Raw genomic sequence first — 13,037 nt, 5'->3', positions numbered from 1 at the left:
ATTAATCGAGTCCATCGAACAGGATATGAACTGCTCGCTATTCTTGTGGTTGGTTTTTTCAACCGCTATTTTGCGAGCAGTTCTGAGTTAAAAAAAAACAAGTGACGTGGTCATTGACGCTGCTATATTAATTATGCACAGCCATAAAACGCCCGTTTTGACCTTTAAGCACGCCTGCGATCGGATCTCCACTCCCCGTTTTCAAGCACCTTCCCCTGTTACCACACACATGCACCTCATTCTGTCACTCAAAATAGCAGGCACTCGCTATATTGCATACAAATGATTTTCGGCCGCACTGACTGGTTCGCGCATGCGTACTAAAAACCGTACGCATGCGCAGATGTGCGAACATCGCTCGGAACGAGCGTACTGCCGATAGCGAGTGGCTCTGAATGAGGGCCTTTATTTGTTTACATTGTCCTCACCTATAACACCATTCCATTCATCCTGATATGACAGTGTGTGGCCCTAACAACGTTTAGAAGAGATGAGAACTGACTAAGTTTAAATCTATATGAGTCCTTAGTTTTTTGTAATTGGTTTGAATTTGTCAGTAGTTGCTAGGTAGAGTAGTTTGGGGGGGGTTGTCATGGTTGGTTGGTCGCTGACCATGTGGGAGCTCGTGGGAGTGGCTTGGTGGACTTTATAGGACTTGGGTACGCCCAGCAACTTCCTTTTCTGGACGGTGTTTGTCCTGGGTGCCATTCTCAGGAACTGTATCCGGTGACATTTATACTTGTATCTCCCTGTCTTTTATATCTCCCTGTCCCTTGTATTCTCCTTTTTTGTGCACCTCCTGTCTGTTTGCTTCCCCTCTGGTTTTTAAATTTTTCTTATTTTCACTCTTCTTCCATTTATCACTATCCCTTTCCCTTTCACCTCTGCCCACCCCCCCCTTTTTTCATGCCCCGCCCAAAACGTTCAGTACCCCCCCCGCCGATTTATGGATTCTCCAGCCCCCCCCACCTCCTCCTGCTCTGCGCCGCCTGAGTTTGCCATCCATTTTGTCCCCGGCAGAAGTCTCAAATGCCGCCTGGGGACTGGCCACGCCCCCAGCCACCGACTACAGTCTCCCTCCTGCCGGGCCTTATTCCTCCCCGGGCGAGCGGTCCCCGTCTCCTGCGGGGTCACCTCCGGCGCCCGCGCGCATCTACAGCCCGGCCCTTCCTTCCTCCGCTCCTGGCCTCCTGATGCCCCCCGTTGCCAGGTACCCCCCCGCTGCGCTGTATAAAGCTGCGGGGGGCCCGGCCTTCATTGCGCCCGCGTGCAGCTCCAGCCAGGCGCTTCCTCCCTCCGCTCCTGTCCTCATGATGTCCCCCGCTGCCGGGTGCCCCCCCGCGGCGCTGTATAAGGCTGCGGGGGTCCCGGTCCACCTTCCGGCCAGCGCTGCAAGCCCCTTCACCCCCGCGATGCTGTACCAAGCTGCGGGGGGCCCAGTCCTCCATGCGGCCAGCAACAGTTTGTTCCCCTACAGGGTCCTGCCCCACGCCCACCAGCGCCTTCTCTCAGTGCGGTTTGCGCCGCCCCTCCCCCTTTAACTCCTCCTCCTGTCCCGGTTTTTCACCCCGTGACAGTTCCGAGTACCCCCGCTGCGGTGTCCAGTGATTTACCATCCTCTATGTCTCGCCGCAGTGTTTTGCCTAGTGCTCCAGCGATGGCTTCTGGTGGTGCTGGGATCTTTGAGTGGTAGCGCCGTGGCAAGTCCTGATACAGGGGACGTGATCGTTGCCCCTGATGTTGCCGTGCCGGAGGCTGTCGGTGACGGGATGTCGGGTCTGGCTGGTGGTGAGTCTGCTGTCCCTCCTTTGTAGTTCGATACGGAATCTTCAGGGTCTAGCGATAGTAGCTCCTTGTCTAGCTCTCCGCCGCGCCCGCGAAAATTAGCTAAACTGGTTGCGCAGCGTTTGGTTAAGAAAGCGGCTAAGCGTCAGTCAGCTCCGGCAGCTGTTGTAGCGCCTGTTGAAGATGCGGGTATGGTTCACTGTGCCAATACGGCAGTGGACAGGGGTTTGCGTAAGCGAGTTAGGGACAAGATTCGCAAGGGTAAGTTTGTGGATGTTTTTTCTCTAACCGAAGACATGAAGAAAGCTTTAGATAAAGCCAAAAAACCTGGGGGTGGCGGGGAGGATTCTTGCCGTGGTTTTCATCATTGGCTTAGCGGTATACTGGTTTTTTCGGCCTGCTACCTTGAAATGCGCCCAACGGAGCACCGTAATGTAATAAAGTATATTCATTTGGTGCATGATATTTTTATCAAATCCAAGGGCTTTGTTTGGAGAGATTACGACGAACAGTTTCGTAGGAAGCAGGACGGTCAGCTGGTTATGCCTCTGGGCCGTAAAGATGTGGAGGTCTGGTTAGCTGTTACACAGGAAACTAAGGCGCCTGCGGAAGGGGCACAAGGTAGGAAGGCTTCTCTCCCTTCGCGTGCTGGAGCGAACATGCTCGGTAAAGGGAAGTGTTTCGCCTATAATGACTCTCGGTGTTCCCGGGGGTCAGGGTGTCGTTTTCGTCACTCCTGCCGCATCTGTAACGGTAGTCACCCCGCTAAAGACTGTAAGTCAGGAACAAAGGGCGGTTCAGGGGGCAGGTCTGACGCTACCGGAGTTGACAAGTAAGGCCTATTCTCCGGTGGTGCTAGACGAGTTAGCGAAATGGTTGGGCTGGTATCCTTTGCGGGACGAGTCCCAATTTTTGCTGGATGGTTTTCGTTTGAGTTTCCGATTACCTGTAGCTGGCGCTTTGCATGTAGTCTCCTCCCGGAACTTGCGGTCGGCCAGAGAGCTTCCCCATGTGGTACGACAGAAAGTCTTTGCTGAAGTGGCGTTGGGCCGTATGTCCGGGCCTTTTCCCTCCCCTCCTTTGCAGGACCTATGCATTTCTCCCCTTGGAGTCGTGCCCAAAAAGGTCCAGGGTAAATTCCGTTTGATACAGCATTTGTCGTACCCTCATGGGGGCTCTGTGAACGATGCAATCCCCCACTCGCTTGCCAAGTGCAGTACCGGCTATTTGATGAGGCGCTCGCTATGATTAGGGGTTTTGGTCCTGAGGCGTTGATGGCAAAATTGGATGTGGAATCTGCTTTCCGCCTGCTTCCGTTGCACCCCGAGTCCCTACGTTTTATGGGTTTTATGTTGGATGGTCAATTTTTTGTTGACAGGTGCCTCCCCATGGGCTGTGCTATCTCGTGTGCTTATTTTGAAAAGTTCAGCACCTTTTTGCATTGGTGTATCCAGGCTGGCACTGGCCATGCCGGTATCGCACATTATTTGGATGACTTTTTGTTCGTCGGCCCGCATGATAGCACAGTTTGTGGGGATGTGTTGTTTTCTGCGCAGGCCCTTTTTCGGGTGCTCGGCGTTCCTGTGGCCACAGACAAGAAAGAGGGTCCGATTTCTTGCTTGTCTTACCTAGGTATCGAAGTGGACACAGTTGCTGGGTGCTGCCGTTTGCCGGACGAAAAGGTGCAGCGATTTGCTAGGTCAGATTCAATGTTGCTTAGATTCTCGGCGGGTTAAATTGCGCCATGTGCAGTCGTTTCTCGGTTCATTTCACTTTGCGTGTCGGATCATCCCGATGGGGAGTAAATTGCCGTAAATTGGAGCGGGCCATTGCGGGGGTCTCCAACCCGCATTTTAGTGTTCGCCTTTCCAGGGAAATCCTAGATGACCTCCGGGTGTGGGCTTCATTTTTGTTGGATTTCAACCTCGAGTTAATTTGGCCATTGCAGCCGGTTGACAATGCTGAATTGCAGTTGTTCACCGATGCTGCAGGTTCAACTGGCTTCGGGGCATATTTTCAGGGGGAATGGTGCACTGCTCCATGGCCGGCATCATGGATAGCTCGCGGATTGCAGTATAACCTGTTGTTATTGGAACTTTTTCCAATAATTGTGGCTGTGGATTTGTGGGCTGACAGTTTGTCTAACCAGAATATAATTTTTTGGTGTGACAACCTGGGCGTGGTGCACGCTATTAATAATCAGCGTTCTTCTTCTCCTATGGCGCTGCGTCTGTTGAGGTTTTTAGTTTTGAGATGTTTGAAGGCGAATATTGTCTTTAGGGTGAGGCATGTACCGGGCATTGAAAACGGGATAGCGGATTCACTATCCCGCTTTCAATTTGATAGGTTTCGGGTGTTGGCCCCTGAGGCTAATCCGATTGGGATGACGTGTCCGTCTTCTGTCTGGCAGATTGTCGAGCCGGACTAATTGGTCTGGCCCGGAAGTCCCTGGCTCCGTCAACTTTGCGAGTTTACGAGGCAGCTTGGCGCGACTGGGAGGCTTATCGGGTTAGGCATCCTGCGGTGGGTAAGTCTTTAGATCAGCGTTTAGTTGAATTTGTGTGGGACCATTATCAGAGGGGCCGATCTAAGGCGGCCATGGCTTCCGCCCTTGCAGGTATTGCTTTTTTCTCTCGACTTCACGGCGGTCATGATCCCACAAAGTCCTTTGTGCTGTATAAGGCCCTTAAGGGTTGGGCTAAAGAAAATCCCAGGGTGGCTGATTCTCGCCGGCCGATTGACCTGGCCCTGCTGCAGCGGTTGATAGGGGTAGTTTCATTGATTACATCTTCCGAATTTGAGTCTTTTTTGTTACGTTTAGCGTTTGCGCTTGCTTTTTTTTTGGGCGCGTTTCGGATTAGTGAGCTTGTGGCATCTAGTAAGAGGTCTGCTGATTCAGGGCTATTATTTAAGCATGTGGTAATCCAGGCGGGGGCTATCCTGTGCAAAATTCCACGTTCCAAAGCTGATCAGTTAGGGCGTGGGCGTTGGGTTACCATCAAGCCGCATGCTAATTCTGAGATTTGCCCTTTGCGCTTGGCTGGGATATATGCGGGTCTGCGCCCGTCGGTTGGCGCGCAATGGTTATTACATGCTGACTCCTCTCCTTTGACTAAGTTTCAGTTTGCTGCTGTGTTTAAGCGCTGTTTGGGTCAGCTGGGTTTAGATGTTGCGCATTACGGGACGCATTCTTTCCGTATTGGCGCGGCTACTTGTGCAGCAGCTAGCGGATTGCCTCCATCTGCCATTCAAGCAATTGGGAGATGGAGGTCATCTGCCTATAAATCATATGTTAGATGTGATAAGCTTTAAGTTGTGTTTTTCTCACCAAGAAACGTAGTTTACCCGCCAGTTTTTGAATGGCTAGCATTCAAAAATTGAGGGTGTGAAGGGATTTTTTAATTTTTCCTCCAAAGAAAAAAGGGCCGTAATTCAATTGGCTTATTATACACGGCTCATGGATCACTAGGACAAAAAGGAGGTTTTTTGGATTTTCTCCTTCGCCTGGGCATTGTTACTAACGTTCTCCTCCTAAGTTACCTCTATCCTCTTCATATAATATTTCTTTACTGACGTTTTAGTTCTTTTTGCTCTTTTACAGCTATGTCCGTGTCTTCTGAGCAAGTCTGGCTTGTGGGCCATTCGTTTATTTATTGGGCTGAAAGGCATGCGATGGCAAAAAGGGCATCCCTGTTGTTAGGGGGGCGTCAGGTTCGTTGGTTTGGAGTCAGGGGCATGCGGTGGCCAGCTCTTTTAGAATTCTTGTTTCAGCAGGAGATGCGCTGTGGGCGCCCGGCATGGCTGGTGATTCACCTCGGAGGCAATGATGTGGGGCAGTCAAAGGGTATAGATCTGATCTTGCGGATGCAGGCTGATTTGTGCGCCCTTCGGTCCCGGTGGCCGGAGGTGCGCTTGGTATGGTCGGAAATTATCCCTCGCCATGTATGGAGGGGTTCAAGGGACTTGTTGGCTTTGGATAAGGCTCGCAGGAAGATTAACAAGGCTGTTTCTCGTTTTGTCTCCGGGTCAGGTGGTTTGGTGGTTCGGCACCCAAGTTTACGTTTAGAACAGGCTCCGTTTTTTCGCCCTGATGGGGTGCATTTATCAGATTTGGGGTTAGGTGTGTTTTTGGGTGATGTTTTTTCCTGTTTGGATGCGGTCTAGTGTTTTGGTTTGGGTGGCAGGCTGCGGTTCTTTGGAACCTGGCGGTGGCGGGAAGGTGCTACAATCCAGCGGCCACGTAAAGTGTAAGAGTATTCGTTGTGGAGCACATATCCTTTAAATGGTCGTAGTATGGCCTACCTCTGCGGGAGGACTTTGGGCGTCAGTCTCTGCGGACACGCTCGTACTATGCATTATCATAGGGGTTGTGAGTCTTCGCAGCTTAGCTTACAATGACCACAGGGGGGTTGTTTCAGTCGCTCCCTAATATTGGTCACAATGGCCACAGGGGGGGTGTATCAGTCGTCCCCTAATATTGGCTAAGATCATATGGCTAGAACTGGTTGTAGCATCCTTCTTTGCCTCCCAATAAAGTAAATTCAATAATTTAAGTATAATTCAGGGTCATACCTTTAATAAAGAAAGTTATGACCATTTAACCAAAGCAGTCTGTGTCCTGTCTTTATTTTAGTATAAGTTAGTGTAAGCTGTTATATATTGTGTTTAATTGCAATAAAGTTATGGACGCCTTAGAAGAGATGAGAACAGACTAAGTTTAAATCTATATAAGAGTCCTTAGTTTTTTGTAATTGGTTGGAATTTGTCAGTAGTTGCTAGGTAGAGTAGTTTGGGGGGGGTTGTCATGGTTGGTTGGTCGCTGACCATGTGGGAGCTCGTGGGAGTGGCTTGGTGGACTTTATAGGACAATGGTACGCCCAGCAACTTCCTTTTCTGGACGGTGTTTGTCCCTCCCTCCCTTCCCTATCTCTTTACTGTGCGTTTGTTGTGTATGTTTTTACTAACATTTTTATTGTTGTGTCTCGGCGAGAAGGTGCTACAATCCAGCGGCCACGTAAAGTGTAAGAGTATTCGTTGTGGAGCACATATCCTTTAAATGGTCGTAGTATGGCCTACCTCTGCGGGAGGACTTTGGGCGTCAGTCTCTGCGGACACGCTCGTACTATGCAATATCATAGGGGTTGTGAGTCTTCGCAGCTTAGCTTACAATGACCACAGGGGGGGGCGTTTCAGTCGCTCCCTAATATTGGTCACAATGGCCACAGGGGGGGCGTATCAGTCGTCCCCTAATATTGGCTAAGATCATATGGCTGGAGCTGGTTGTAGCATCCTTCTTTGCCTCCCAATAAAGTAAATTCAATAATTTAAGTATAATTCAGGGTCATACCTTTAATAAAGAAAGTTATGACCATTTAACCAAAGCAGTCTGTGTCCTGTCTTTATTTTAGTATAAGTTAGTGTAAGCTGTTATATATTGTGTTTAATTGCAATAAAGTTATGGACGCCTTAAACATAGACAAAAGCCTAATCCTGGTCAAACTACACTTCCCTGCCAAATTTGGTGGTGCTAGGTCCAATTGTAGCATAACATATAATGCAGAATGGAATAGCAATATATTAACCGGCATGTGTTTTGCAGAGTATAAAAGCAGCAAAAGAATAGATATGTACATATATTGCAGGATGGAATAGCAACAGTACACAACACAAATGGCTTGCAGAGTGGATTGCACGTGCAATGAATGTGCAACGTATATTTGCAATAGGTAAAGGTAATGCAAGGCAGAGCCAGGGCAGGAACCTGGAATACCAAACAGCAGATACAGGAACAGGGACCAGATAGCACGTCTTCCACAAGAAACCATCTCGGCAAGGCAGGAATGGGCTGGCTGCCTTATAACAGAAGTCAGAGCCAATCCAGTGTGAGCAAACAAGACCAGCCACTGATACTTACCACTATGAGCAGCTGAGTGCTGCATGTTCACAGAAGCTTTCCAGTTGTGAGCAATCAGCCTAGACAAAACCTCACTGTGGCTGTCTTTGCCTGTTAACCCTCTCAGCTCTGACCGGAACCTGCAGCAGATATGAGCTATCAAAATGGCTCATAACACCCTGGAGAAATCCCACTCTCTTTTTACCCAATTTAGATTCTTACCCCTTCTATTAATACAGAAAATACACCCCCTAGCTCCAACTTTATCCTCGTCTTCCCAGCACTGAGCTCCTACCAGGGATTGAACCGATGTCACCAGGCATGTCTATACCTTCCAAGACTTGAGGAGTACAGGTAAGACTAATTGATTTGCCACACATCTCCATTTACTCTACTCCTCCATGAAGTGCACGTCAAACAAGTTTTAATTTAACATTAGTTTTACTGGTGTGTGAATTTGTGTTTTTAAAGTATATAAATAAGCCCTGAGTACATGGTATTAATGATACAACTTGCTTTGGGTTGTTCGAAGGTTTCAACAGATAAAAGTGGGTAAGCATGGACAAGAGCCAGCCACTGTCCCACCATCTCTGACACTCACTGACAGGGCAATGTGGGACACTGGATGCAAAGATGTTTCAGTAAGGATGTAGACCTGTATGAGCCTCATGTTTGTCAAGGTTCCCACGCAGATAGCTGGAGCCTGTTTTTGTTACAATGCAGCAGTAGACTTGTAGAACAAGCACAATGGATGAAGAAGGAAAAGGTACTGATGACAGCCTTGAGATGTCTATGTCTGTGTTTTAGGGAGGGAAAAAATTGGGACCCAGTTGTTGGGCAAGGTAGAAATTAAAGCGTAAGTTGTGGGTTGGTAAAAATTAACATCTGAAGTGAGAGGGGGTAAATGACAATACTGTGGTGGGGTAGGTAAGGTGCTGGTTTTAATCAGTCATCCCTTTGCCATGTCTGATGGGTGTACTATTGAGACACCCAGGTCAGTGCAACTGCGACTCCTCGTTGGGATGCGTGAGCAATATGCCTCGGAAACATATGCATTGCTAAAACAACGGGCGCTTCCACCCAATACTTTACCTGTGTACATTTCTGAATCACCTCTCAGTGTGAGTTTGCATCAGCTGTATCCTTGAGGATATTAGATGGATCTCCGCATATGCTCAACTATGAATTACCTTCAATTCCATCTAAATGCCCATGACACCCCATCAGATCATTAAACCTACATGTGACCGCTCCCCATTCTGCCATGCGTGAGATGGGTACAACTCTGAGAAGAGCGAGTTCGGCTCTGACACATGTGCAGTTGCTAAAAATCTATCCACAAACCGGACTTGCGTGCAGCTCTGCTTAGGACCTAATTATTAGTCAGACACAAGCTGAAATGCGATCTGGTCTTACGGATTTCTGTATATAGTACGAGCGGCATAGAAAGAGATCGCTGATTGCACATAGGCCAGACATGGGATACGCACACAGAGATCGCAAGTGCTCTGGGAAGTGACCATGCGGATGCCCAGAGCTGATTCGTTTCCTGGGAGCGTCATTGGAGTGTGGTGAGAATGCAAGCAGCCTTCCATGCTCCATCATAGTGTGCAGATGGAGATAAGATGTCTGCTTTAGACGGATGTATTGCACCCAGCATGGTGCATGACGGCTACGGGCATAGAAACACTGGGCAGGATGGGAGGATTCTAACATTAGTATAAGGAAGTTATCAGGCTACTTCCAATTCAGAATCCGCCCCATAGTGTGTAATTACATGTGTGTGCATCTCTCTCCTCACCCCTGTAGAGATAGGACAGGGTGTGCAGGTAAATGGCAGCAGGGGACAGTGAGGCCAAGATCACTTGCTAAAAATTGGGTGTGGACGCTGGAGGACTGGTGCTACAATACACAATGATGATGATGACTATCAGCAGCTGCTTCAGATGGCTGCATTGTGTGTTATTAACCCTTCCAGCTCATAGAACATAAATCACTAGTGTAACACATAAAGGACCTCATTCAGAGTCGGTCGAAGCAGCCGCATGGTCGTACGCCACCGATGTTCGCTATACTGCGCATGCGTAAAGGTCGCAATGCGCGTGCGCAAACTAACCGCTACGATCAGAAATTTCTCTCTCCTTGAACACAGCCAGGTCGGTAGTTTGAGTGACAGATTAAGGCATTTGTGGGTGGTAACAGGGGAAGGTGCTTGAAAACGGGGGAGTGGAGATCCGAACGCAGGCGTGCCTGACTATGCGAACGGCGTTTTATGGGAGAGCATACGGTTTATGGGAGTGCATAATTAACAAAGTAGCGTCATGGCACATGTGACATGGGAGGTTTATACACTGACATGATCGTACAGCTTAAGAGAGGGTATGGTCAACCTTAAGCTCTACGACCAGTTCCGATGGTTTTCGATGGTCTCGATTAATCCTTATATGCCCGGAGATGACGTGTAATGCGTACGAGAAGGGGGCGTATTTTTTGGTCTTCCGGCCGCTTCCTCCCCTTGGTCGGCCAGCTACCGATCCGAACTTAGGGACGCAACTTGCGAGGGAATCATTTGCATATCCGGCCCCTTTTCCCGTACGACCGTGCGGCCGCTTCGACCGACTCTGAATGAGGTCCATAGTATATGAGCATCTCAAGTGCTTAATTGACAGGTATCATATGTATGTTTTCCTCCCTCTGAGTCTTCCAAATAAGTATGTGTATATAGCATTGTCTGTGTATTTGAAATGGAAAACAAAGGGTTGGGGAGGGGCCTCACACTGACTAAAATGATAAAGAATCACTAATGCTGGGCATACACGGCCAGATAAAATGCCTTTCAGACCGACAGACATTTTATCTGGCCGGCTGCCAGCCGCAGATGTCGCCGGCATACACTGTGAGATTTCTTTCACAGTGTATTCGGCAGACATCTGAGCTCCGCCCCCGGGGGAGGAGACATTTCCCTGTTTGTCTGTCTGTCGGCCGCGGCTGGGTATACACTGCCCGATGCGGCCGACAGTTTACGGGTAAATATCGCATCGGACGGGTATGCTGGACAATCCGGCCTGCCAGACCAAGCAATATTTGACCCTCGGTCGCCCCCCCACACGCTACAATTATCGGGGCGATCCGCCGATATCAGGCGGATCGCCCCGATAATTGTAGCGTGTATGGCCAGCATTAGGTGAGGTAACCAAAGCAATTCATGTTTTTATCTTCTGCACCACTGATGTGCTAGCCACACCCCCTCAGGCAGCTGGCCACACCCCCTCAGGCAGCTGGCCACACCCTCCTCAGGCATCTGTCCCTGATTCTCCATTGGGATGCCACTACCTTCCAGTGTGCCTCTACCATTGCATTCCCCTTCTCTTCATGGTCCAGTCTAACACTTGCTAGGGCTAACTTTTGCTGATATTTATAATCTACACACAATAAATATTGTATTCCCTATTATGGGGCACCAGCGGTACTTTTTCGCATGCCGGATTTTTCGCTGACTTCGCCTGTTATGGATGCGGTAACTTTTCATGCGCGCCCCCGCTATTAGCCGTATTCAATTCCAAAAGACGCGAAAATGCGTCCCGGCAAAACTTTAAGTCCTGTCAAAAATGGAGAAATCAGCCTGACACCCCCGAAAAGATTGATCCATTGGGGATCCATTGGGGATCAATATAGATGACCCTGAATAGCCCTAGTGAAGCTATTTGGGGTATTTAAGTGCTGTCAATTGTCTCTATTTAGCGGCTTTGCACAAGTGGAGAAGAATAGCATTAAGCAGTTTTTTTTGCTGAAAATAAGTAGTCCTGTCATATTTGGGGTACATGAAAATGGGTGCTAGCATGGTTTAAAAACGCTAAAGTGAAGTTTTAAAAAGGGTAAAAAACGCACCTTCAGCAAGCACCTGCAATCAAAAAACACCTCCCCCACACTTGCAGACCCCCAAACGTCTATTTAGCTAGTTTTAAAGTTTGTACCCCAACTTTGTACTTTTTCGCCCCCATTTTAAAAGTTTTTTTTTGTTGTGTTCTTCGCTTTTTAAAAAAAAAAAAAATTTTCATGCAGTTATCCTTTGGGGGACTGTCCCCAGGGTGCTCGGTGGTTTCCGCACCTTTGCACCCCAAAACCGCAATTCTGCACTTTTTTCCGCCGGCTATTCATAGGTGAATCTTTTTCGCCTATTACATTGCATTGCGTTTTTGCATACGCAAAAACGATTTGGAATTGAATACGGAGGAAACTTTCTGACTGGCGAAAAGTCACAATCACCGATACTTTTTTGCAGATCTCGGATTTTCGCAGCTAATTGTAATTGAATACGGCCCTATGTCTGTAAGACTGTAGGTGTTGGATGCCTTTATGCAAACTGTATAAGTTTTCTAATGTTACAATAGCTTGTTTGAGGCCAGTGATTAAAACTGCACAACCACATAGTAAACATTTATGCAGCTGTGGCTCCTACCCCTAGCCAACACCATGGGGGCTGCTACATGCAGCTATTTTACCCAGGGTTCATTTTGGTTTTGTGACATAGAAAAGGCACATAAATAAAGATTACCATTTAATGGTGTCAGAGATGGGTGTGTGGACAGGAAGATAAATCAGTGCTTGTGATTGGTTCTCATACTCCCAAAACCCAGCCATAAGCTGTATTAGGAAGAAATCCTCAGGAAGGAGCAGCGCCATGGGTCTCGCTAATGGGACCCCTCTGGTTTACAGCTGGGGCATCATACCGGGCACATGACCAAATGGCAGATCTTCCAAGGTGACATATGTTCTGAGATCTCCTACCTAGGAGACATATTGGGGGGAATTCAATTAGTCACATTATTTTACCGCTGACTAATTGATCCTCTGGGCTAATTCAATTAGCCCTGAAGCCGGCACTTATCGGGAGCGTGGCCTAATCGCTGGAGGGAAGAAAAACATTTATTTGCCAAGTCGCTGAGAAGAGGGGCACTGTGAGCCCCCCAGCCAGGGGCAAAACCCCCACACAGGCAGAGGAGACTTTTGCTGTTGCTCTGCAGCCCAGCCCACCCCCACTGCAGCTCCTCCCATATTGTCCATAGCTCCACCCACCTCTGCCCCTCCCCCACAAGGGTTCCTAAACCTGTTTTTCTACAAATATAGCCCTGGCCACATATATAATGACCAGGGCTCGGTGTAGATGCAATAAAATAGCAATGAAGAACTGATGTAGGTGTATTATATAATAAGGATATAATTGGTACTCTTTAATTCCCAGACTAATTAGTTAATAATTAAAGTGAATTATTCTGTAGTACAGAAACCATTTAGAAAAAGGGGACCTTATCTATCCACCCTAAAAATCATGGCACACCCATGTCATGGGTATCAATCA

At 48.4% G+C, this 13,037-nt stretch overlaps 1 protein-coding gene across 1 annotated transcript; it reads left to right on the top strand.

The window, feature by feature from the left end:
- Nucleotides 1-2,475: 2,475 nt before the first annotated feature.
- LOC148511592 (uncharacterized) lies at nt 2,476-5,097 on the top strand. The gene is made up of 3 exons (XM_088442034.1): nt 2,476-2,617; nt 2,738-2,917; nt 4,196-5,097. Exons 1-3 carry the CDS (start codon nt 2,476-2,478, stop codon nt 5,095-5,097), a joined length of 1,224 nt encoding a protein of 407 aa, XP_088298160.1.
- The last annotated feature ends 7,940 nt before the right edge of the window (nt 5,098-13,037 follow it).

This window comes from Taudactylus pleione, unplaced genomic scaffold, assembly GCF_031769625.1.
Source record: "Taudactylus pleione unplaced genomic scaffold, aTauple2 ptg000303l, whole genome shotgun sequence".
In the NCBI taxonomy this organism is placed as follows: Eukaryota; Metazoa; Chordata; class Amphibia; order Anura; family Myobatrachidae; genus Taudactylus; species Taudactylus pleione.
This window is presented reverse-complemented; position numbering and strand designations above follow the sequence as displayed.

What these genes read in the sequence shown, in the direction of transcription:
- LOC148511592 (XM_088442034.1), top strand. Translation starts at nt 2,476, where the DNA reads ATGACTCTCGGTGTTCCCGGGGGTCAGGGTGTCGTTTTCGTCACTCCT. An exon ending in GACGCTACCGGAGTTGACAA is followed by an intron (nt 2,618 to 2,737) that starts GTAAGGCCTATT and finishes GATTACCTGTAG; the next exon opens with CTGGCGCTTTGCATGTAGTC. An exon ending in CGTGCCCAAAAAGGTCCAGG is followed by an intron (nt 2,918 to 4,195) that starts GTAAATTCCGTT and finishes TCTGTCTGGCAG; the next exon opens with ATTGTCGAGCCGGACTAATT.